The sequence below is a fragment of the Aquarana catesbeiana genome, linkage group LG03 (genome assembly GCF_042186555.1).
Source record: "Aquarana catesbeiana isolate 2022-GZ linkage group LG03, ASM4218655v1, whole genome shotgun sequence".
NCBI classification, from domain to species: domain Eukaryota; kingdom Metazoa; phylum Chordata; class Amphibia; order Anura; family Ranidae; genus Aquarana; species Aquarana catesbeiana.
This window is the reverse complement of record NC_133326.1, coordinates 672,814,861-672,841,522: the sequence shown is the minus strand read 5'-3', so window position 1 is coordinate 672,841,522 and position 26,662 is coordinate 672,814,861. Positions and strand designations below refer to the sequence as shown.

Here is a 26,662-nt window from a genome sequence, read left to right as displayed (position 1 = left end):
AGAATAGTGTATAGTTACAGAAAACAGTGTCATCAGGTGTTAGTCCCCCTTTAGGTAAAGCCCTCCTGCAGTGATGTCATGGGTGAGGCAGCACCCATATATAAGCCAGTTGGGAGGAGCCCTAGTGCAGATTGGGCATGGGAGCCAAGTACCCCACACCTTTGCAGGTATAGTCAGCACAGCCAAGGCCCTGCTCAAGGCAGAATCCCAGGAGAGGTGTACAGAGTTCAGTAGGAGCAACTGCATCAATCCTGTCTCTGGAACTACTAAAGGAGAGCCTTGAGCTGGATGCCTAAAGCCTAATAGGTGAGTCAGAGCCCTCTGAGTACTAATGACTCTGGGACCAGGAGAGTAACTGCAGTTAACATACCCGGCTGGGTAGAGCTATGGAGTGGCATTTGGAAGGAGAGACTGTTAGAGGGAGATGACAGCTACAAGTGCTGCATATGCTTTTACATCTGACTGCTGCGGATCATCCACTAAATGTGGTTGAATATGTAATGTCAAGTGGCTCTGGAATGTACTGTAGATTGATGTGAGTACCATCAATCAACTACAGCAACCTTATACATGAGTGGACATTTATTTTTAAGGATATAAACATCAACTGCAGGAAATTTTGTGTGGAGGCCTAAGGCATGGAGTGGGTGCAATATGGTGGAGGGTTAGTGTTAGGTGGGATAGTGTTCTAGCAAAAGGATAGGAGTGGGGCAGGGACTTGTGCTTTTGGTGCCATTAATAGCCAGTTGCAAAGCCCCTCTTACATCCATCCTTCACTATAAGCCCCCCTCCCTCAGAACAGACACTCTTCCAGCCCCCCCCCAATCAGTATAGACCGATTTTCCTCAGTACAAACCTTGTTAGTACACGCTCCCCCAATAAGAACCTTTCCCTTGGCACAGACCCCTCCCACACTGTAGACTGCTTGTAGTGCATACCCCGTAGGAGCCGCTGATGAATTGAGATCCCCCACCCTGCACAGCCAGGCACACCGAATTTCCACAGGCTCGCTTGAGGCAGGAAATAGTTTAGCAGCTTTGTTTTATTTTTTTTATTTATGGGTTAATAAACTTGGATGGGGATAGGGGTATTATGGGATGCCCACTTGACTGGAACAAAGTCTCTTCAGGGACACTCTAACCTGGTAATCTCATACCATGCAGAGCTTAATACTAAAGTTCATATAAAGGAACATCTGGGTAGCAGTGACCATAACATGACATAATAAAACACTTAACTTTAAGAGAGCAAATGTTCCAAGGATGAGGGCTGCTCTCCAGGACTTAGACTGGGAGGGAATATTGGCATCAATGAACACAGAACATGGGAATTCTTCAAAAAGACTGTTTGTGAACTCACTGCAAAGTATATTCCCATGGGCAATACGTTTAAAAGGCTAAAAATAAAACCTATGTGGCTCACGGCCAAAGTTAAAAAAGCTATAAGCAATAAGAAAAGAGCTTTTAAAAAATGTAAAAATGAAGGAACACTATTGTCGTTTAAATGTTACAAAGAATATAACAGAATATGTAAAAAGGAAATCAAGGATGCAAAAATTCAAACCTAACGACAGATTGCAAAATATAGTAGGACAAACCCCATAAAAATTCTTCAAATATATTAATAGGAAAAAGGTCAGATCTGAGCATGTAGGCCCTTTACAAAATAATGTAGAGTGGGTGACTGGAGACAAAGAGAAGGCAAATTTATTAAATACTTTCTTCAGTTCTGTGTATACAAAGGAGCATGGGGGAGCTCATCCCCATAATGATTTAAGGTGGATAAAGCACCTGGACCAGATGGCATCCACCCACGGATCCTAAAAGAATTGAGCTCTTATTTCAAAGCCATTGTTTCTAATTTTTAGAGACTCATTAATGATGGGAATAGTACCACTGGATTGGTGTAGGGCCAATGTGGTGCCTATATTTAAAAAGGGAACAAAGTCTTTACCAAGTACCTATAGACCTGTTAGTTTAACTTCTATAATTGGGAAGATACTGAAGAGCATAGGCGTGTGCACATGGTGTACCAGGTGTGCCCAGGCACACCCTAATCACCCTGTGCAGCAGAGATTCCCCCTACTGCCCTAGCCCCCCCTTCCCCCCGCACCACTGCTGGCTTCCCTCATCTCCCGATGGCTGTTGCTGCTGGGATGTTTTAGGATGAATGGGGGAAGGGGCCAGTAAATATGTAATTTACTGACCCCTTCCCTTTCTGAATGAACGCAGTGAGCGATTGGTAGTGTGTGTTTGAGCTTTGGGGTGCACACCCTAATGCAAAAGGCTGCGCACACCTATGCTGAAGAGTTTAATAAAAGATCACATAGATAAACTCTTGCTGAAAAAAAATATTTTAAGCAACAGACAGCATGGATTTATGAAAGACAGAAGTTTTCAGACAAATCTGATTTTCTTTTTATGAGGAGGTAAGTAAAACCTTGGACAGAGGGGTGGCTGTGGAATACTTGGATTTTGCAAAAGCGTCCGACACAGTTCCCCACACACGGCTCATGGGTATTGTAAAGTCTACAGGCTTGGAAATATCAGTTTGTAAATGGACAGAAAACTGGCTAAGAGACAGAATTCAGTGAGTAGTGGTTAATGATTCTTACTCTGAATGGTCTAAGGTGATCAGTGGTGTACCCCAGTGTTGGGACCCTTACTTTTTGATATCTTTATAAAATGATATAGGGTCTGGGATTAAAAGTACCATTTCTTTGCAGATGACACTAAGCTATACAAGCCGACCTCAATGCACTCTAATTGGGCGACTATGTGGCAGATGTGGTTTAATGTTGATAAATGTAAAGTTATGCACTTCGGGGCTAAGAATATGCATACATCATACATGCTATGGGGGAGTACAACTAGGGGGATCCGTAATGAAGGATCTGGGGGTTTTGGTAGATCATAAGCTCAATAATGGCATGCAATGCCAAGCTGCGGTTTCCAAAGCGAGCAAAGTCCTTTCTTGTATTAAGAGAAGTATGGACTCCTGACAGAGAGATATCATTTTTTTCCCTGTACAAAGCATCAGTAAGACCTCATCTGGCATGTGCAGTTCAATTTTGGACACCAGTTCTCAAAAAGGATATCGGGGAACTGGAAAAAGAGCAGAGAAGGGCAACCAAACTGATAAGAGGCATGGGGGAGCTCAGCTATGAGGAAAGATTAGAGGAACTGAATTTATTCACTCTTGAGAAGAGGAGATTAAGGGGGGATATGATCAATATGTACAAATACATAAGGTGTCCATATGGTGAACTTGGTGTTGAGTTATTCACTTTACGGTTAACACAGAGGACAAGGGGGCACTCTTTACGCCTAGAGGAAAACAGATTTCATCTCCAAATACGGAAAGGTTTCTTCACAGTAAGAGCTGTGAAAATGTGGAATAGACTCCCTCCAGAGGTGGTTCTGGCCAGCTCAGTAGATTGCTTTAAGAAAGGTCTGAATTCTTTTCTAAATGTACATAATATAACTGTATACTAACATTTATAGGTAAAGTTGATCCAGGGAAAATCCGTTTGCCTCTTGGGGGGTTAGGAAGGAATTTTTTCCCCTGATTTAGCATATTGGATCATGCTTTGCTGGGGTTTTTTGCCTTCCTCTGGATCAACTGTGGATATAGGATTAGGTATATGGGATTGTATGATATTATTATTTATTTATCTATTTATTTTAATGGTTGAACTAGATGGACTTGTGTCTTTTTTCAACCTAGCAATGTAACTATGTAACTATATACACTCTGTGTATACTCTCCTCTTCCTCCAGCACATCACTTTCTTGCAGAACAACTCAGAAACAGCTGGAACACTGTTTGGTGGATCTGGCAAGGCTCTCAGCCAGAATAAGCAAAAGCCCTTTACAGGCAGGGACCCACGGCACCTTTGGCGTGTAGAGAAAAAGTCCAGCGTCCAGCTACATTCCTGTGGCTGCTGATCCAAGCGCCACCTCTTCAGGCACTGCCAGCCCACCTGGCTGCAGCTGCCCCTTTCACTAGCCCTCCTGGCTACTTCCCACAGTCCTCCCAGACTGACTGACTCTACAACCATCTAAGACTGCCACTCCCAGACTATCACACTCACCAGCCACCCGGCTGTCTTCTCTCCTGGACATGCTCGCTGGCTCCTGCTGTCCTCACTCTTGATCCCGTGCCTCTGGACAGAACTCCTCTGTGTGTCTTGAGTGGATCCCTCCAGCACCCGAGCTCCAGGCCCGAGGTCAACCCCCCCTCCAGACTAGGGGGCTATCCTCAAGGGCCTCTAACAGCCTCCTCAGCACTCCATCTCCAGCTCCCGAACTCCACACTGTCCCATCTGGCCTGACTCTGAGTATTTAAGAGAGACCTACCCCCTGCCAATCCATTTGCTGGGGATTGGCTGGGGCCCTCCTCAATACTACAGGCAGCTCCTCCTATCCTCCCACCCGTTCTTCTGGAAACTTCTCCAAGGTTCCAGCAAGTAGTGGGAGATACCAGAGGTGCTGCCTGATGAGTCATCCAGCCTCCCTGAGTCACTCACCCTAACACAGATTCAAAACAGGCTTTGCTGCCAGCCAAGCCAAAATATACCTACACTACAGAAAAACCTATGTACAAACTAGCACTCTACACTAGAGGGTGCTACATTTATTCATTTTTTTTTTTTTTTTTGCTGTGTAAATGTGAGCACATAACATAATATACCCTTTAACCAGTTCCCATCCGCCCAATAGCCGATTGACAGCTGGGCGGGTGTTTTTCATCCTGACTGGGACAGTGGCGCAATCTTTCACCGCCAATATCCAAGGGACACAGCCGAGGACCGATCCGAGTACTAGCTTGCTGCCAGTACCATGTGGCTGCTGTGACGAATCAAAGCAGATCACATGGCAGTTGTACACAATGAATGGCTTCCTTTCAAGCCACCCAATATGTATAAATGTGTTGCTAGCTGTGATTGGTCAATCTGATTACATGGTAAGACATCTGTACCATGTGATTAGCTTTGATCAAAAGCTGATCAAAACAAAGCAAACTGAATAAATCAGTTTCATTCAGTAAAATGCTTGCTTATAGCAATGTAATGCACTGCTATAAGCAAACATAATGTAAAAAAAAACTCTGATCACTTCCCAGAGCAATACAATGTTACCATGGTAACATTATATTTCTCTGGTCACAGTGTGTTAAGAAAAAAATATTGCAAAAAAAAAGAAAGAAAATGTAATAGAAAAAAAAAAAACTTTTTTTTTTCTTTTTTTTGCACTGTCCCCAGTCAGGGTCCCTGATCACCGCTACACCAGTTATATGATAACACTGTACTGCACTGGTGACAGTATGTAAAAAAAAAAGAGATTGTGGAAAGGATTTTTTTTTAAATTTCTTAATTTTCAAAAAAAAAAATGACAAAAAATGACAACTTCAAAATACCCGCCATGCTTTTACTAAGTACCTTGGACTGTCTACTTTCCACAAATGGGTCATTTGGGGGGTATTTGAATGGTCCTTGCATTTTAGGGCCTCAAGAAATGAGTCCATCAGTACATCAGGATTAATTGATTTTAAGATATACATACCATAGTTTGTGGACTGTATAACTTTCCTACAGACTAAATAATATACACTGATTTGGGTTATTTTCACCAACGAAATGTAGCAGAATACATTTTGAGCTAAATTTATGAAGAACAATTATTTGTTTGCAAAATTTTATAACAGAAACTAAGAAAACTGTGTTTTTGTTCAAAATTTTTAGTCTTATTTTGTTTATTTAGTAAAAGATAAAAAACCCAGTGGTGATTAAATACCACAAAAATAAAGCTCTAATTGTGTGATAAAAATGATAACAATTTAGTTGGGGCTCAGTGTTATATGACCACACAATTGTCATTCAAAGTGTGACAGAACTAAAAGTTGATAATTGGCCTGGGCAGGAGGGGGTTAAAAGCGACCGGTATTGAAGTGGTTAAGCATCTGACACACATAAGGGTGTGTTGGATACCTGAGTCTCCCTCTATGCATTTTGGTTCAGGCCACTATATCACTACAGGACAGAGTAGGATGAATAACAGCTTCCGGTAGGTACTGTTTGGACCTGCTGATTGGCCACTAATCATGAGCTCCCTCTAACTCAGAAGCCCCGTTCAACCAGTGAGGGTACCAGTAGTGTGGGGAGGTGATGAGGGTAACTGTCCCCCTGCCAGTGGGGATGGGCTATGTGTAGACTCTGTCATTTGCCCTAAAAATGCAAACTAACATTGTCTCTTTAATCTGATTGGTTGAAATGGGTCAACACAGACAGTTTGGTATGGCTTGGTGATAAATGAGGTTAGGTGCTGCTTACATTTGTTTTCTTTCTTTTCATCTTTCATCGTGTCCTCGTAGTCGTCATCCTTTTTCCTACAGGTTCCGCAGATGACACCAAATAGACTGTTGATCAGATGGACGGCGCCCAGGATGGCCTCAATGGAACTCGCTGCTATCAAGATAGAGAAAAGGATGATGTTGAACTCCACCACATTAGGAGGTTCCACACACGTGTCCCATATTTCTGGGTGGAAGAGGTAGTTTTCATTGCTGGGAAAAAAAAAAAGATAATTGGATTGGTATGTTATTTCCCAAATTTAGAAAGCACCAACATGTTAAGGAACTGACAGAGTAAATATCTAATCAGGAATATTTTGGGGGGACTCTTGTAACTTAAACTGATACAGAGGGTGCGGTAGTTAGGTATGGAGTGCGCGCTGACATAACATGGATCCCTGACATTGTTGGAAGTACTAACTGGGTTTGGGACCTTTCAGTTGTCAACTATCTGGTGTGCAGGGGCCTTTGGTGGCTCGTGGAAAACTTGTGTTTCAGGGGTTTAGAGAAGCCACCTTTAACAAAGCTTAAAGGGTTAGTTCACCTTTACCAAACAAATTACCTATGTAGGTAAGAGGCACCTGTAGATAAAAACAAACAGTGCAACTTTGACTTAAGTTGGATAATGCCCTTGCCTAAGGTGTAGGACATTTAATTACCTCCCGAAGCCTGGCCAAAAAACATCTAGTGATCCTGTTGCCCCATTCTGCCTTGTTGCTAGCAGTCCTATGCAGTCATATTTCCCCACTTTTTCTTCATTTTTCCACTGGCTAAGAAAACAGTCTAGGGGTTTATTTTGGGTTTTCATTGGAAACAATGAACTAGGATAGGGAGAGAGCATGGGATACCCGGAAACTGTAGAACTAGATATCTCAAGGACTCCTCAATTTCTGAGTACACTGCACAGAACTGCTTGCTGTACTGTACAAACTACTGAATGTCCCACAGGATCTCTTATGCTGTTGGTGACCTGTACTCCTTCCAGAGTTAAAAGCTACACACTTTCCTCCAGCACTGAAGGTCAACTACTCACAGGATCATCAGTTGCCTCCTGCCAATATCCTCCAGGCTCTTCCTTGTGAGGGAGATGTAGACTCATACCACCTTAGGACAGCTGGACTCTTTCCCACCACCTTTCTCCTGGCTCTCTCCAGTGAGCTTCTCCAGACCTAACTTGATCCCTGGACCTGGACATGAACTTGCGAATAGCCCCCCCCCCCCCAGCTAAGCTTAGCTGGGACCTTGATGTCTTCACAAAGGCTTCTGTAGCATGCCACATAGCCCCTGCACAGGGGTCTCCTCTTGCAAGCCTGGACCCAGAAACACTGCACCCTGCTGCCCAGGCCTCAGACTATTTATGGGCTTTCTCTCCACCTTCTGGGCACACCTTCCCAGGGATGGGCTAGAGTCCCATAAATATTCAAACAAATGGCAACAACCCCAATCTATAACTGGTCTTTGCAGCAAGGAGCATGTGTAAGGGTGATGCATGTCAAAGAACAATTTCCTGCTCACTTACCAGCCAGCTTGCAGCAAACCAAATTGTCCTGTCTAACAGTTCACGTTTAAACCATGGGTTTTGTTTGCACACATTTCCATATTAATGCGTAAGCTGCAGGGGCACTTCATGGCACCCCCGTGCACTGCAGTTCCAACTTTAAATTTTGAGAGTCTCCAAAGTTGCAGCACATACAGTATATAATAATAGATAGATTGAGGGCAGGTATGCCTAGAGGGAGCCCACCCCTCCATAATATTCAGGCTGCTTGCTCTGTCCTTTCTCCCACTATACTTCTAGAATCCTCTAGAAGACAAAGGGAAGCAACAGAACAGCAGCTTGTGGAACACTGAACAGCCTTGGATAATCAACCACTTGCTCCACTGATTATAGAGGAGCTAGCTACATTTTCCTAGCAGCCTACACTACACTAGGAGGGTGCTAGGCTAGAACGTCAGAATTTAGAAGGAAGATCAGGAAAAGATGGAAGCGCCAGTGATAGATTGGAGCGCTTGGACCACACCGGTGGAGGGGATCAACTGGCAGGTCAATCTGCGATAATGTGCTAATATCCGGTACATATTAGTGCATCATGGCATAAAGCTCAATGCACAAAGTCAATGATAGAGACCACAAAGAAATATAAACAGCAAGTGAGTGATTCATCTCTCCACTGTCGTAACTGAACTGACCTTTTAAAAAGCCAAAAATATATGGGACTTACTTCTGTTCAATCAGTGGGTTCACAAATGGGCGACCCCAGATCAGGGACGTATTGGTGGTGGGTATTGGGGAGCCAGTAGTATTTGTTTCCTCAGGGTCATAATACTGACATACCGGTCCATAGCGTAATCCCATAACAGACATTGTTAGGCAGAATAGTGATCCAGCGAGTATAGAAGCTGCACCCAGGAGCGACAGAAACATCTGGAGAGACAATGGACGCAGAGGTTTAGGGTTACCATGAGCAGATGTATAAAAGTGTTAAAACAGTTCTGCAATTTAAAGTAACCAAGTAAGAGAAGACAACTCAGAAGGCTTCTCCTACATGCAGTTTCCTGCTCATTGCAGCAAACAGTTCCTTATAATAACCTTTACCACTTTAACTCTTCTTTTTTCTATTCTGCTATAAACTACCTTTACAACAATGTCTTACCCCTGTCCTGCCCTGACTTTAGCCTACAACCACTCATTCTCATTCTTCTTGGTCACCCTGGCTCTACACACAGACTTAGGCTCAGTGCAAACAGATCAACATCAGAGGTTTCATAAGCCATGCTGTTAAGCGGGCATGAAGCAAATTTACCGTGTATTCAGACATCCCAACCTGCAAAAACTTATTTCAGGGAGGTGGCAAACTCGTTTCAGGGAGGCGGCGCTGCCCCCCGCGAAAAAATATTTTTTAAATCACTTTTTCAATATTTTTTCACAGTGCTTCTGGGGAAGGGGGTGGGGGGTGGGTGGAAGTGGACGGTGTTAGTAGTTTTTTTTATTTTTAATAATTGATTTTTTTTACAATTTAATATGTTTTAATTTTTTTTCACAATGCTTTTTGGGGGGAGGGGGTTGGGGCAGTGGACAGTGTTGGTAGGGCATGAGAGAGATTGGTGTCAGTAGTTTTTTTATTTTATTTTTTTACACTTTTTCATTTTTTAGAATTTTTTTTAAATATTTTTTTTTTTATATTTTTTTGGGGGCTTTGGTGAGATGTCAGGGATCCAAACAGACCCCTGATATCTCCCCTTTGAGACAGAGAAAAGGACTGAGGACACAGATTCCCCAGTACCTTTCTCAGCACTGAAGATGAATGAACAGGAGACAGAGGCTCCTGTTCATTCATAAACTGAGCAGAGTAAACTGTGTTTACTCTGCTCAGTTATCACAGGACACAGGATTGATCTCGCTCACTGTGTCCAATTCCTGACAGTTCCCCCCACAGCCGACAGGAGAGGAGAGGAGGGGAGCCGGCTGTGGGGGACGAGGGGGGGCGAGAAGGAGGACAGAAGTGGCAGAGGAGAATGCGGGGGGCCGGAGGAGAACATGGAGGGGGCTGGTGGAGGAGCACACAGGAAACAGCTGGGAATGATCGGTGCTGCGGTGTAGGGCTGGGGAAAAAATAGATTTAAATCTCTAATCGAGTTAAGAGGTCAAATCGATTCAAAATTTAAGCAAATCCATTTTTAAAAATTTTTTTTTTTTCACCGCGCTGGTCCTGAGGAGCTGCGGGCAGTAGTTTTTAGGTGAGGCCGGGGCTTTGGCCTAGTCTGCGATTTCGGCCGGGCGCCACGGACTAGGCCGAAGCAGCGGCCTCGCCTAAAAACTCCTGCCTGCAGCTCCCCAGGACCGGCGCTGACACCACGCCGATCCTGAGGAGCTGCGGGCAGGAGTTTTTAGGTGAGGCCGCGGCTTCGGCCTAGTCCGCGAAGCCGGACACCGGTGACTAGGCCAAAGCCGCGGCCTCGCCTAAAAACTCCTGCCCGCAGCTCCTCAGGACCGGCGCAGCGTCCAAATAAAAAAAAAAAACTTTATTTGAATCGTGAATCGAATTTTGTTTAAGAAAATCTCCCAGCCCTACTGCGATGTCATCCGCGCCGTCCCGGAAAATGTCGCTAGCTGGAATGTTCGTGTATCTGTCCTTTGTCCAGTTACACTGGTGGAGCTGAGCGCTCCTGGAAAGCTGGGACAGGGATTGGCGATGCACGGGAACACGGCAGGGTGTCGTCACTTCTGGGTACAGGGTCTGCGGGGATGTGCGTGCGTTCGAGCATGCATGCTCCTTCCTCAGGCTCTGTTGGGGGCCATCTTTGAAGAGGGTTTTTTTTATATATACACATAGACTAAGTACTAAGTGACTGGCTAAACAGGTAACCATGGAAACATGTAAACATTGAGGCAAATTACAATTCTACGAGCTGAACATACTATTTTGACACTCTTAAACAGTTTCACATGATTATGACTAAAATTACCGATAACTAACAGGTAAAATGAATAGGTTTAGGAAATTATTATTTAAAAATATATACTTTTAAAAATTACACTTTTAAAAAAATTCACAAATTAATTGGCTTAAACTAATAGACTAAAATACTTACAAAAAGTGACCAATGAGTTTTTAGCTCTATAATTATATATCTATACAAAAGTAAAAAAAAAAAGGATATGTATTAGAATTGCTATATATTAAGATTACTATATTAAATATATATTGGATATATATTACATGCTCAAAATAAGAGAATCAAAAAAATCCTCATCAAATTACCAAAAGGGGACGACCATGAGAGATTAATTATACTATATGGAAATTGGTAGTTATTGATTATGGATACTATATATTATTTTCATTTTTATTTTCTGTTTTTTGTTGTTTGATGGGGGAATAAAGGTATACATATATACATAGAGTATGCTAAATGTAGGGGAATGAGAAAGATACACATAAACATATATATATCTCTGTGCGTATGTGTGTACATATACATACACACACAACGTACATAAGTGCATACGTACATACACACACACATAAAACAATGAGGACAGATATGGTCATAAAAGAATATTAATTTCAATGCCCTCATTAAGTGGCAATAGACTATCCAAAGTATAAATCCAGTAATTTTCCCTCTCACATAGCCGTTTATAGCGTTCTGCTTTGCTGCTTTGGGAAAATGTTTGGATATGGCCTCTATGACCCAAATGCAGAGCCCTAAAGATGACTGCTTGTGAAACTCTTAACGTGCCTCGGGACACTATATTTATCCACACCCTTTTCAACAAAGTTACGGTGTTCACCAAACCTTTTACGGAGAGTACGGATGGTGCGGCCTACATAGAATAGGCTGCATGGATATGTCAAGCCGTATACAATGTATTCAGATGAGCATGTAAAGAAGTCTGGTATGGTGTACTGCTTTCCTTTACATGTGAAATCTTTTTGTCTATGTGTCACGTGTTTACACGTGGGACATAGGGGTTTTTTGCACTGATACATTCCCTTGATGTTACAGAATGTCAGGGAAGCACTGATCACGATCTGTCGTGATGGTTTTATTTTACTCTGAGCTATTTGGGCTTTGATGTTTTTTGCTCTTCTATAAGTTACTAAAGGTCGATCGGTTAGTGTCGATTTTAGATGGGGATCCTCCCTAAATATGGACCAATGTTTAGAGAGGATCCTTTCCATCTTCCTAAATTGAGTATGGAACTGTGTGGCAAACCGCACTGGTTTGCGTACTGTCCTCTGTTTTAGCCTTTCTGTCACTTTTTACGTCTGTATGAAAATAGTGTTGAAAAGATTCTTCAACGATATCGTCAGGGTAGCCTTTTTCTTTAAATTTGGTCTTGAGTATCTGACCATGGGTATTGTAGTCCTGTGTGCAAGTACAGTTATGCTTAAGACGGTAGAACTGGCTCTTCAGAATGTTGTTCACCCAACGTGGATGGTGACAACTCCTATAGTGCAAATAGGAGTTGCCGAAGGTGGGTTTTGTGAAATTTTAAGCACAAATACTGTTATCATGATGGAACAATTCCAGATCCAAAAATGCAAGCTTATTGTCATCAAATACTGCGGTGAATGACAAGCCCATAGTGTTGGTGTTGCAATGTTGTAGAAATCCTGGGATTAGAGTATCTGACCCATCCCAAATAATGACTACGTCATCAATATAGCGTCCCTAGAATGTTAAATGGGAGGCGTATGGGTTGTTCTGCCAAATATGAAGATGTTTCCAATAGCCCATGGTGATATTTGCATAGCTGGGGCAAAATTTGCCCCCATAGCTGTGCCCTGGGTCTAAATATAGAAGTCACCATTGGTTTCAAAATAGTTGTGTGTCAAGCAGTATTCCAACATTTTCAAAAGGAAATGTACCTGGCCGGGATTAAGTTGTGGGTCCTCATTGGTGAAGTACTGTGTAGCCTGTAGGCCTACATTGTGCAGAATGGAGGTATAGAGGGAAACTACATTCTTTAACATCAAGGGAATGTATCAGTGCAAAAAACCCCTATGTCTCATGTATAAACACATGACACATAGACAAAAAGATTTCACATGTAAAGTAATGCAGTACACCACACCAGACTTCTTTACATGCTCATCTGAGTACGTTGTATACTGCTTGACGTGTCCATGCAGCCTACTCTATGTAGGCCGCACCATCCGTACGCTCCGTAAAAGGTTTGGTGAACACCGTAACTTTGTTGAAAAGGGTGTGGATAAATATAGTGTCCTGAGGCACTTTAACCACTTGACAACTAGGCACTTAAACCCCCTTCCTAACCAGACCAATTTTCAGCTTTTGGTGCTCTCACATTTTGAATGACAATTACTCAGTCATGCAACACTGTATCTATATGAAATTTTTGTCCTTTTTTTCACACAAATGGAGCTTTCTTTTGGTGGTATTTAATCACCGCTAGGTTCTTTATTTTTTGCGCCGTAAAAGAAAAAAGACCAAAAAAATCTGTAAAAAAATACATTTTTCTTCATTTCTGTTATAATATTTTGCAAATTAGTAACTTTTCTTCATATATTTTGGCCAAAATTTATACCGCTACATATCTTTGGTAAAAATAACCCAAATCGGTGGATATTATTTGGTCTTTTTGAAAGTTATAGAGTCCAAAAGCTATGGTGCGAATATCTGAAAATTGATCACACCTGAAGTACTGACGGCCTATCTCATTTCTTGAGACCCTAACATGCCAGAAAAGTACAAATACCCCCCAAATGACCCCTTTTTGGAAAGAAGACATTCCAAGGTATTTAGAAAGATGCATGGTGAGTTTTTTGAAGTTGTCATTTTTTCCCACAATTCTTTGCAAAATCAAGGTTTTTTTTTTACTTTTTTTTTTTTCCACAAAATTGTCATATTAGCAGGTTATTTCTCACACACCGCATATGCATACCACAAATTACACCCCAAAACACATTCTGCTACTCCTCCTGAGTATGGCAATACCACATGTGTGAGACTTTTACACAGCGTGGCCACATACAGAGGCCCAACATGGAGGGGAGCACCTTCAGGCGTTCTGGAGATCCCAGGCCAATTCTGACATTTCTCTCCTACATGTAAATATCATCATTTATTAGCTAGAAAATTACATAGAACCCCAAAACATTATATATGTTTTTTAGCAAAGACCCTAGAGAATACAATGGCGGTCGTTGCAACTTTTTATCTCGCACGGTATTTGCGCAGCAATTTTTTTAACGCTTTTTTTGGAAAAAAAATTGTTTTGTGCTTTACAAAAACCAAAACAGTAAAGTTAGCCCAATGATTTTGCATAATGTGAAAGATGAAGTTACGCCGAGTAAATAGATACCCAATATGTCACCTTTCAAAATTGCACGCGCTTGTGGAATGGCGCCAAACTTTGCTACAAAAATCCCCATAGGCGACGCTTTAAAATGTTTTACTGGTTACATGTTTTGAGTTACAGAGGAGGTCTAGGGCCAAAATTATTGCTCTCGCTCTACCGATCACAGCAATACCTCACATGTGTGGTTTGAACACCGTTTTCATATGTGGGCGGGACTTACGTATGCGTTCGCTTCTGCATGCGAGCACACAGGGACAGGGGTGCTTTAAAAATTTTTTTTTTTTTTTATTGTGCATTTTACTTTATTTTAGTTTGATGCTTTTTTCCCAAAAAAAAAATTTTTGACCACTTTTATTCCTATTACAAGGAATGTACACATCCTTGTAATAGGAATATGGCATGACAGGTCCTCTTTACAGTGAGATATGGGGTCAATAAGACCCCACATCTCACCTCTAGGCTGGGAAGCCTGAAATTAAAAAAAAAAAAAAAACGATCCTGGCTTCGATCGTAGCGGTGAGTCGGTAGAAGCGCGGGAGGGGGGGACATCCCCTCTCGCCTCCTGTAAGAACGATCAAGCAGTGGAACAGCCGCTATGATCATTCTTATGGTGTAGGGAATCGCCGGCTGAAAAAGCTGATATCTGAATGATGCCTGTAGCTGCAGGCATCATTCAGATATCCCCGCACAAAGTCAAGGACGTTGTATGACGGCCGGCGGGCGGGAAGTGGTTAAAACACATTTTTTTTTTTAACACAAAGTTGTCCATTTATACATAACATGTACATACCAAAAATGACACCCCAAAATAGATTCTCCTACTCCTCCTGAGTACGGCAATACCACATGTGTGAGACTTCCACAGCCTGGCCACATACAGAGGCCGAGTACAGCCGAGCATGGCTCAGCATGACAGGGTATGGCTGGGTATGGCTGGGTATGGCGGGGTATTGCAGAGTATGGCGGGGTATTGCGGGGTATGGCGGGGTATGGCGGGGTATGGCGGAGTATGGTGGGGTATGTCGGAGTATGGCGGGGTATGGCGGGGTATGTCGGAGTATGGCGGGGTATGTCGGAGTATGGCGGGGTATGTCGGGATATGGCGGGGTATGTCGGGATATGGCGGGGTATGTCGGAGTATGGCGGGGTATGTCGGAGTATGGCGGGGTATGTCGGAGTATGGCGGGGTATGTCGGAGTATGGCGGGGTATGTCGGAGTATGGCAGGGTATGGCGGCGTATGTCGGGGTATGTCGGCGTATGGCGGGGTATGTCGGAGTATGGCGGGGTATGTCGGGATATGGCGGGGTATGGCGGAGTATGGCGGGGTATGTCGGAGTATGGCGGGTTATGTCGGAGTATGGCGGGGTATGTCAGGCTATGGCGGGGTATTGCAGGGTAATGCGGGGTATTGCAGGGTAATGTGGGGCTTTGCAGAGTATTGTGGGGGTATTGCAGAGTAATGTGGGGTATTCCAGGGTAATGTGGGGCTTTGCAGAGTATTGTGGGGGTATTGCAGAGTAATGTGGGTCTTTGCAGAGTAATGTGGGGTATTCCAGGGTAATGTGGGGCTTTGCAGAGTATTGCAGAGCATTGCAGAGCATTATGGATGGCTGAGCATGGATGGATGGATGGCTGGATGTCTCTGTGCAGCGCTGTGGGCACTACACATCCAGCCCACAGCGCTGCAACCATCCATCCATCCCCCTCTCCGCTCACAGTGTACCGATCGGTACACAGGAGGGGAGGAGAGGAACCGGCGTCATCAGATGACGCCGGTCTGTTTACATGTGATCGCGCCGTCATTTGACGGCGCGATCACATGTTAAACGGCCGCGATCAGCGGCCATTTACCGGGATCCGTGATGCAGAGGACCCGGCGGTCACGGATGTGTTCAGGTTCAGGTGCGCGCCCCAGGTGGCGCGCGAGAGGGGAATTCTGGGAGGACGTCATAGTACGCCCTCCCAGAGTTATCCAACCGCCCTGCAGCTGTCATTCGGCTATGGGCCGGTTGGTAAGTGGTTAAAGAGTTTCACAAGCAGTCATCTTTAGGGCTTTGTGTTTGGGTCATAGAGGCCATATCCAAACATTTTCCCAAAGCAGAACGCTATAAATGACTATGTGAGAGGGAAAATGATTGGATTTATACTTTGGATAATCTATCGCCCGGGAGCCTTAACCACTTCGCACCCGCGCTATAGCCGAAAGACGGCTGCAGCGCGGATGCCAATTGCCGGGAGACTGTCCCTGGACGTCCTCCTGTTTATTTCCGCGATGCGCACTCCGGGCGCGCATCGGGGAAGTTCTGTGCTGGCCATGTCCCTTGGACACAGCCAGTCACAGATCGCTGTAAACGGCCAATCACAGCGGCCGTTTTCAGCGCGATCGGTGGTGCCAATGAGAGATGATTTCATATGTAAACATATGAGATCATCTCTCATCACCGGCTCTCCCTCCTCACACAAAGACAGCGTGTGAGGAGGGACAGCGAACCGCTGCAGCGTGAGTAAAAAAAAAAAAAGTGACGTCAGTGCCATCTGTCCCCACTGTCATCTGTCCCTACTGCCATCTGTCCCCAGTGCCACGTATTAGTGCCATCTGTCATCAGTGCCATCTGTCATCAGTGCCACATATTAGTGCCATCTGTCATCAGTGCCACATATTAGTGCCATCTGTCATCAGTGCCACCTGTCGGTGTCACGTGCCATCTGTTATCAGTATCACGTGTCATCAGTGCCACGTATCAGTGGCATCTGTCATCAGTGTCACGTGTCATCAGTGCCATCTGTCATCAGTGTCACGCATCATCAGTGCCACGTATTAGTACCAACTGTCATCAGTGCCACGTGTCATCAGTGCCACGTATTAGTGCCATCTGTCATCAGTGCCATCTGTCATCAGTGCCACGTGTCATCAGTGCCACATATTAGTGCCTCTGTCATCAGTGCCCCGTATTAGTGCCATCTGTCAGTGCCACGTATTAGTGTCATCTGTCATCAGTGCCACGTATTAGTGCCATCTGTCATCAGTGCTACATCAGTGTCATCAGTGCCACGTATCAGTGCCATCTGTCATCAGTGCCACATCAGTGTCATCAGTGCCACGTATCAGTGCCATCTGTCATCAGTGCCACGTCAGTGTCACGTGCCATTGTCCTGGTACTCCAGGGCCTTCAAAAGTGTAATATGTTGTCAACAAGTTAGATGTGTAATTTATGCTCCTAGAACACCTGATGGCGCTCCCTGCATGTTGGGCCTCTCTATGTGGCCAGGCTGTGAAAAAGTCCCACACATGTGGTATCGTAATACTCAGGAGGAGTAGCAGAATGTATTTTGGGGTGTTATTTGTGGTATACACATGCCATGTGAGAGAAATAACCTATTACAATGACAATTTTGTGGAGAAAAAAAAAAATCTTCATTTTGCAAAGAATTGTGGGAAAAAATGACAACATCAAAAAGCTCACCATGCATCTTACTAAATACCTTGGAATGTCTACTTTCAAAAAAGGGGTCATTTGGGGGGTGTTTGTACTTTCCTGGCTTGTTTGGGTCGCAAGAAATGAGATAGACCGTCAGTACATCAGGTGTGATCAATTTTTTATGATTTGCACCATAGCTTGTAGACTCTCTAACTTTCACAAAGACCAAATAATATCCACTAATTTGGGTTATTGTTACCAAAGATATGTAGCAGTATAAATTGTGGCCAAAATTTATGAAGAAAAATTAATAATTTGCTAAATTTTATCACAGAAACAAAGAAAAATTAGTTTTTTTTCAAAATTTTCGGTCTTTTTTCATTGATAGCACAAAAAATAAAAAACCCAGAGGTGATCAAATACCACCAAAAGAAAGCTCTATTTGTATGAAAACAAGGACAAAAAATTCATTTGGGTACAGTATTACATGACCGAGTAATTGTCATTCAAAGTGTGAGAGCGCTGAAAGCTGAAAATTGGTCTGGGCAGGAGGGGGGTTTAAGTGCCCAGTAGGCAGGTGGTTAATGAGGGCATTGAAATTAATATTCTATTATGACCATATCAGTCCTCATTGGTCCATGTTTTATGTGTGTGTGCATGTACGCATGCACTTATGTACGTCATGTGTGTGTGTGTGTATGTATATGTACACACATATGCACAGAGATATATATATGTATATGTGTATCTTTCTCATTCCCCTACATTTAGCATACTCTATATATGTGTATATATGTATACCTGTATTTCCCCATCAAACAACAAAAAACAGAAAATAAAAATGAAAATAATATATAGTATACATAATCAATAACTACCAATTTCCATATAGTATAATTAATCTCTCATGGCCGTCCCATTTTGGTAATTTGATGAGGATTTTTTTGATTCTCTGATTTTTGAGCATATAATATAAATCCAAAATATATTAAATATAGTAATCTGACTATAACAATTCTAATACATATACATTTTTTTTTACTTTTTTATAGATTTATAATTACAGATCTAAAGACTCATTGGTCACTTTTTGTAAGTATTTTAGTCTATTAGTTTAAGCCAATGAATTTGTGAATTTTTTAAAAGTGTAATTTTTAAAAGTATATATTTTTAAATAATAATCTCCTAAACCTATTAATTTTACCTTTTAGTTATTGGTAATTTTAGTCATAATCATGTGAACCTGTTTAAGAGTGTCAAAATAGTATGTTCAGCTTGTAGAATTGTAATTTGCCTCAATGTTTACATGTTTCCATGGTTACCTGTTTAGCCAGTCACTTAGTACTTGGTCTTTGTGTATATATAAAAAACCCTCTTCAAAGATGGCCTCCAGCAGAGCCTGAGGAAGGAGCATGCATGCTCCGAACGCACGCACATCCCCGATGACCCTGTACTCGGAAGTGATAACACCCTGCCGTGTTCCTGTGCGTTGCCAATCGCTTTCCCAGCTTTCCGGGAGCGCTCAGCTCCACCAGTGTAAATGGACAAAGGACAGATACACGGACATTCCAGCTAGCGACATCAGGCACCAGGCAGTTCCCAGGATGACGCGGATGACACCGATATCTATGCTGTTCAAAATCGCTCGTTTGTGAGTGTTCCCAATATGGTTTTAATTCATTAAATGTCTTTACTGCTACACTTAGTAGGCGCTGCTTTGTCCCTGTTTTTACATTAATTACTTCCATCTTTTGACCCTGTTATGACAGAGGAGGTTGCTAAAATGTTTCTATGATGTACATCTAACCACTTGCCCCCTTGACCCCATTTTCTCACACCCTCTTACTGCATTCTACATTCACTAATCCACATCTTCAATAGATTCCTCTCTACTGGCATCTTCTCTTCTATTCTGAAACATGCTGGCCATCTTCATACCTCAAAACCCCCACTAGACTCCACCAGTCTGAACAGCTTAAAATGCATCTTCTGGCTCCCATTTACTTTTAAATAGGGATGAGCCGAACACCCTCCTGTTCGGTTCGCACCAGAACATGCAAACAGGAAAAAGGTTCGTTCGAACAAGCGAACACAGTTAAAGTCTATGGGACACGAACATGAATAATCAAAAGTGCTAATTTTAAAGGCTTATATGCAAGTTATTGTCATAAAAGTGTTTGGGGACCTGGGTCCTGCCCCAGGGGACATGGATCAATGCAAAAAAAAGTTTTAAAAAACGGCCGTTTTTTCAGGAGCAGTGATTTTAATAATGCTTAAAGTCAAACAATAAAAGTGTAATATCCCTTTAAATTTCGTAGCTGGGGGGTGTCTATAGTATGCCTGTAAAGGGGCGCATGTTTCCCGTGTTTAGAATGACATTTCAAAGAAAAAAAGTCATTTAAAACTACTCGCGGCTATTGCATTGCCGGTCCGACAATACACATAAAAGTTAATTGATAAAAACGGCATGGGAATTCCCCACAGGGGAACCCCGAACCAAAATTTAAAAAAAAAATGACGTGGGGGTACCCCTAAATTCCATACCAGGCCCTTCAGGTCTGGTATGGATATTAAGGGGAACCCCGCGCCAAAATTAAAAAAAAAATTGGCGTGGGGCCCCCCCAAAAATCCATACCAGACCCTTATCCGAGCACGCAACCTGGCAGGCTGCAGGAAAAGAGGGGGGACGAGAGAGCGCCCCCCCTCCTGAACTGTACCAGGCCACATGCCCTCAACATTGGGAGGGTGCTTTGGGGTAGCCCCCCAAAACACCTTGTCCCCATGTTGATGAACATATGATGATTTCCAGCCCCCCGGTTTACTTACCTGAGCCCTTGAAAGTCCCGCGCTCGATCGCTGCCTGGGCTTTTCCAGTCTTCTCGGCTAGATTGATAGCAGCACAGCCATTGGCTCGCACTGCTGTCAATCAAATCCAATGACGCGGGCAGCAGGGGGCAGGGCCGAGTCCTGCACTCATCGGCTATGGACGCCGAATGCAGGACTCGGGAGCGCGCCGGCAAGGTAACTCCCCCAGGAGAGGGGGGGTTCTCCCAGGGGGTTATCTGAGATGGGGAGGAGCTAGGAGAGTCACCGGGGGACCCCAGAAACGCCATTCAGGGTCACTCTGTGCAAAACAAGCTGCACAGTGGAGGTAAGTATGACATGTTTGTTATTTTTAAAAAATAAAAATCAAACATTTAGTGTCACTTTAAGTCTCCATGTAGATCACTATTTTACCAAATAACATACCATTATGGATGTCACATCACTTTCTAAAAACTCGTTCTTTCGAAAACTGAGCTCATAATATTTCCTCCACCCCCTGTGTGCTCTCCAGATCAATAACAAAACATTTAGTCCCTCCCCTAATTCCAGGGTGCTAGGTATAATCCTGGACTTTGCTCTCACCTTCCTGAACCACATTCAATCTCTGTCCAACTCTTGCCGCCTTCACCTTCCAACATTTCGAAAATATTCTTCACCAATAAAAACACCAAGCTCCTAATTGACTCCCAACTACTGCAACTCCCACGTTGTTGGCCTACCTCTACATAGTCTATCCCCATTCATCCAATATAAATGCTGCTGCCAAACTCATCTACCTTAACAAACATTCAGTGTCCACCACCCCCCTCTGCAAATCCCTCTACTGGCTTCCATTCACCAACAAATACAATTTTAAATATTAGCCATTCACCACCAACCTAGTCACAAATCATCAGCCAAAATGTTCTTTTTGCTCCTCCTGCTCCTGCTAGTTCCCTCATGACCACTTTCCATGCTCACCTCCAGGACTTTTCCATGCCCCAGTATATCCAGATAGCTCCAACTCTATCCAAACCCTGAAAACCCACCTCTATAGGGAAGCTCAACCCACCTCATACTAACAACTGAACTTTTGCTTTCACTACTCAACTCATCCCCACACAGTTTTTACATTTTCGATCACTTGCACCCCCCCCCTCCTTTTATCCTTTTTTTTTAGATTGTAAGCTCTCATAAGCGGAGCCCTCCTAACCCTCCTTACTTTTTAAAGCACTGTGCAAATTGTTGGCAATATATAGCTATTATTATTATTATTATACAGGATTTATACAGCGCTGACAGTTTACGCAGCACTTTATAACTTTAGGGTAAACAGTACAACTACAATAAACTTTAATACAGGAGCAATCAGAGAGCCCCGCTCGTTAGAGCTTACAATCTAAGAGGGAGGGTCAAGAGATACAAGAGGAAATAACTGTGGGGGATGAGCTGATGGAGAAAATAAATATAAAGTTGTTCGTTTTCAGGGATCGTCTGACAGTGGAAAAAGAAGGAGATAGTCGGACAGATTGGAGTAGAGCATTCCAGAGGATAGGTGAGGCTCGGGAGAAGTCCTGGAGGTGAGCATGGGAGGAGGTGACGAGGGAGCTAGAGAGCAGGAGGTCTTGGGAGGAAAGAAGAGAATAATTTGGTTGGTCTTTTGGGACTAGGTTAGTGATGTAGCTGGGGGCCAAGTTGTGGATGGTTTAGTAAGTTATTGTTAGTATCTTGTGGAGTAGCAGAAGCCGAGCGGTTTGTAAGGTTGATGAGCCTGGCAGCAGCATTCATGATGGACTGAAGGGGGATAGCCTATTTAAAGGTAAGCCAATGAGGAGGGAGTTACATTAGTTGAGACTAGAGATTACCAGGGAGTGGATTAGAAGCTTTGTGGTGTCATTGGTTAGGAAGGGGCGTATCTTGGAGATGTTGCGGTGTTTGAGGTGGCAAGCTTTGGACAGCGATTGGATGTGGGTCTGAAAGGATAGTTCAGAGTCCAGGATTACACCTAGGACATTGGCATGGCGGGCCGGGTTGATAGTTGAGCTGTTTATTTCAACAGAGAAATCAGGGGTAGAGGCATGTGGGGGAGGAAATATCATGAGCTTGGTTTTGGATAGGTTGAGTTTGAGGAAGTGATGTGACATCCAAGCTGATATGTCTGTTAGTAAGTTGGTGATGTGTGAGGAGACTGATGGAGTAAGCGGGGGGGGGGGGGGGATAGATTTCATGTATAATAATAATTTTTGCTGTAATACAGTATATCTAGAAAGTGTAATTTCCAGTAAAATTCCTTTGCAATTCTGGGACTCCCCTTATGTAGAAGCTCCCTTTTGCACAACATCCAGATCTTCTGTAGAGAGTGGTCTGAATGTGCAGAGCTTAACTACAGTACCTGGTTAAGCCTAATACTGGAGTGATGCTGTTTATATGGAAGGTGCAGTACACAAGGATTGGGCCATGTTCAATTTAGAGGAGTCCTTCTTCCTTGAAAGTGTATTTCACCTTACTCACACAGAACTGCTATCAGTGTAAACATAGATATGTAAATTAAAAACAACTGTAAAAAGATAATGGCAGATAAGGTAATCTTCCAATGAAATGTTGCCACCCTACCTACTAACTAATCTTTTTTTTTTTTTTTAACGAAATCTGCTTGTGACCCCTCCTTCAAAAAATCCCCAATCACAAAGAGGTAATTTTAGAAATGTTTTTTTTTTTTTTGTTTTTTTTTAACATGCTCTTACCCCACAACGGTTACCACAACATCCTTTCCCACCGGCTGCAGCCATTTGAATGGCTGGAAGCAGGACCTGCAAAAGAGAAACATGATTGAGCACAGCTAAAACCAAATATTGTATATGAACATCGCTATAAACCCTAACTGGAGGACATTTTGGTTTGCTAAGGCACCATGTATCATAAATCACCGCCGTCCTTACTTCTTAAAAAAATACTGTATTCCCCTCTATTGGCACATTTTGACATTTTGCTGCTGCTGGTCTCCTCAACCATTTTATCCCAGGGGAACCTTTAAAATAATGTTCAGGTCTTGGAGAACCCCTTGTAAAATGAATCAGGCATCAGTGGGAAAAATGTCCTTTACATTGCTGGTCAGGGGGAAGAATCTCTCCCTTAGAATACCACTCTTTCATATAGCTAAAAAAGATCCCGGGTCCCATGCTGTTGGCTTTGCAGAATGGTGTTGGCCCCAGAAATGTTCAAGCACCATCAAATCGGATGGGAGGACAAATAGCCACAGTTCAAGGAACCACCAGCAACCTCTAGACCAGGGGTCTTCAAACTATGGCCCTCCAGTTGTTCAGGAACTACAATTCCCATCATCCCTAGTCATGTCTGTGAATGTCAGAGCTTCACAATGCCTCATGGGACGTGTAGTTCTGCAACAGCTGGTGGGCCGTAGTTTGAGGATCCCTGCTCTAGACCATTGGTCTCCAAACTGAGGCCAGATGTGGCACAGTTACGCCCAATGACATCAACAATGGGGCCCAATGACACCAATGATGGCGCACAATTCCTACAAAAGACAGCAACAATGGGACACAATTCCTCCCAGTGACACAAGCGACGGGGCACAATTCCTCTCACTGACACCAAAAATGGGGCATTGTTTACTCCAGCTGATGCTGGGACATTTTCTACTCCCGATGGTCACAGTCCAGCTCCCCTAAAGCCTGAAGGACAGTAAACTGGCCCATTGTATAGAAAGTTTGGAGACCCCTGCTGTAGATGAATCCTAAGGTTCCATGGAACTCTGGTTGAGAATGGCTGCTGAAAATCATGATTTTAGGCAAGCAAAAAAGCAAATAAAAAGGTAAGCTGCAATTTTTTTTTATATTTAAGTTACGCTTTGTGAATGGGAACATGTAACAAATATAAAGTAGATATTGTGCCATTTTGGCTGCAAAAATGGAAATAAATTTTAAAACTTTTAAAAAAAATACACCATCAAGGAGGAGAGGTAATTAATTGGTGAGCACAGAGCACAATGTCTCTCTTCAAGTTGGTTTTTGATCATTTTTAAGTATGCAATGGGCTTCACATGGATCCTAAGTGTTACGGAAGCTCCTTTCCAAAGCAAATTATACAATTTGCTTCCACATGGGGGACCCGAGGAATCTCTTCCTGCAGTATCCATTCAAGGTCCTAGTCTTGTCTGACAGTAGAAGATCAAGGTGCCATGTGATTTAGTATATTAGTGAGTCTAGTAGTTAAGCCATTGTGGTTTTGAGAAAGCACGTTTACCGTGTGAACCCCTTTCCTCCCCTGTCTGTATGCTCATCTAAGTAGTGCTTTTATGAATATTTGAATAAAGCTTATGTGGATTCTGTAGGACTGCAGCCATCCGATTTCTTGTTCATCAGAAGACCAAGGTTATTATATGCTTTGCTGTGCAATTTAAGAAACTTCATTGGAATCTTGGATTTGGACCATTTTTCTACAATAGCCTTGTTATGAAAGCTCTATTGAGCTGAAGGGGTTAAAAGAAAATCATGGATCCACATATGTGGACACTGATATGATCAGGCTCCTTTGACCTGTTTGTATTTTAACTGACATGTTATCGCATTTATGAGCATGTTTTATTGTGACTGCAAAATCAATAAAAAAGATTAAAAAGATAAAGTAAAAAAAAAACAAAAACAAAATTATCATGGCTGTGATGTCACTTCTCCCCACTCCTGGGTTCTTGGGCCCTCCTGCTTCTTCTGGGAACCTGGGGCTACAGCAGTGAGCGATAGCAATAAAGTTAAATAAAAAATAAAAAAATGTAAAATACATTGTATAATAAAAAAAAAATAAAAAATAAAATGTAAAAGCTCCTCTGCATACACACATATGAACATAAACATGCACGTAGGGCACGCACATGTATGTAAACGATTGCACAACAAATATTGGGTACCATAATTTTTTACCATTTTGCAGGCTCTCGCAGTGTTAGGTTTCATGCACACTGGCTTAAAAATCGTTGCTTCTACGGGAGTTTTGTGTTTTGCCTGCAGAAGCATTTGTGTGCACTAAAATTCATTTTAGTATTTTTTTTTTTGGAAACATAGATTTTTTCTGAAAATATAGATTTAATAAACAGTTGTGCAAATATTGTGCATTGTAAAAAAAATTCCAGCCTCCATCTTTTATTTCTTCAGGGTTTCTGCTTTCAGAAAATACATAATGTTCTAAGGGCCAAAATACAGAGTTTACAGTGGTTGTAAAGTCAGAAGTTTTTTTTTTTATCTTAATGCATTCTATGCATTAAAGTGGAGTTCCACCCATAAAAAAAAAAAACTACATGAAAAACTCTAAAAAAAAATACAAAAAAACATTTGGATATTTTTTTTTTTTTTACTCACCTCTAAATGCCTGTTGCTAGGAGGTCCCTCGTAGTCTGCCTCTTTCAGTGCCTGGGCTGGTGACATCACTTCCGTCTCGGCACAGGAAGGGCTCAGCTCTGCTCCCTCCCTCCTGTCAATCATCTGGGACCCATTACAGGTCCCAGGTGACCGAGCGGCCAATCACGGCGCGCGCCGCTGCTCGAGCATGCGCAGTGGGTGCCAGGCAGTGAAGCCACAGCCCGGCGCCCACAGTTGCAATGCCGGCGCCACTGAACGGAGGGGAAGAAGAGCGGGGCTTCGATCCCCCGCATCGCTGGACCCTGGGACAGGTAAGTGTCCAATTAAAAGTCAGCAGCTGCAGTATTTGTAGCTGCTGACTTTTAATTTCTTTTTTTTTTTTGACTGGCCCTCCTCTTTAAGATAAAAAGCCTTCTGTGTTCAGCAGCCCCCCTAATACTTACCTGAGCTCCATCTCGATCCAGCGATGTTGCACGAGAGACTCGGCTGTCCGGGACTCCCCTCCTTATTGGCTAAGACAGCAGCACGGCAACATTGGCTCCCACTGCTGTCAATCAAAGTCAGTGAGCCAATGAGGAGAGAAAGGGGTTGGGGCAGGATGGACACACAGAGCTGCGGCTTGGCTCGGGTGCCCCCATATCAAGCTGCTTGCTGGGGGGGGCACTCAACAGGAGGGAGGGGCCAGGAGCTCCAGCCAGGGACCCGATAAGAATCTAAAAATTAAGAAAATAAGAGGATCTGGGTTGGCTCTGTAACAAAACCACTGCACAGAACAGGTAAGTATAGCATCTTTGTTATTTTTAATGAAAAATAAGTGAGACTTTAGTATCACTTTAACATAGTACATATGTGTGAAAAATGAAAAAATATGCTCCAGAGGGA

At 43.1% G+C, this 26,662-nt stretch overlaps 1 protein-coding gene across 1 annotated transcript in view; it reads right to left on the bottom strand.

Annotated features, from left to right (window-relative positions):
* Positions 1 to 6,239: 6,239 nt before the first annotated feature.
* Positions 6,240 to 26,662, bottom strand: part of LOC141134083 (transmembrane 4 L6 family member 5-like) — a 57,669-nt gene continuing 37,246 nt past the window's right edge. Inside the window, exons 3-4 of the mRNA XM_073623670.1 lie at positions 8,574 to 8,776; positions 6,240 to 6,564 (exon numbers count right to left, since the gene is read on the bottom strand). Of these exons, the coding sequence (XP_073479771.1) occupies positions 6,240 to 6,564; positions 8,574 to 8,776 (528 nt within the window). The remainder of the gene's footprint in view (positions 6,565 to 8,573; positions 8,777 to 26,662) is intronic.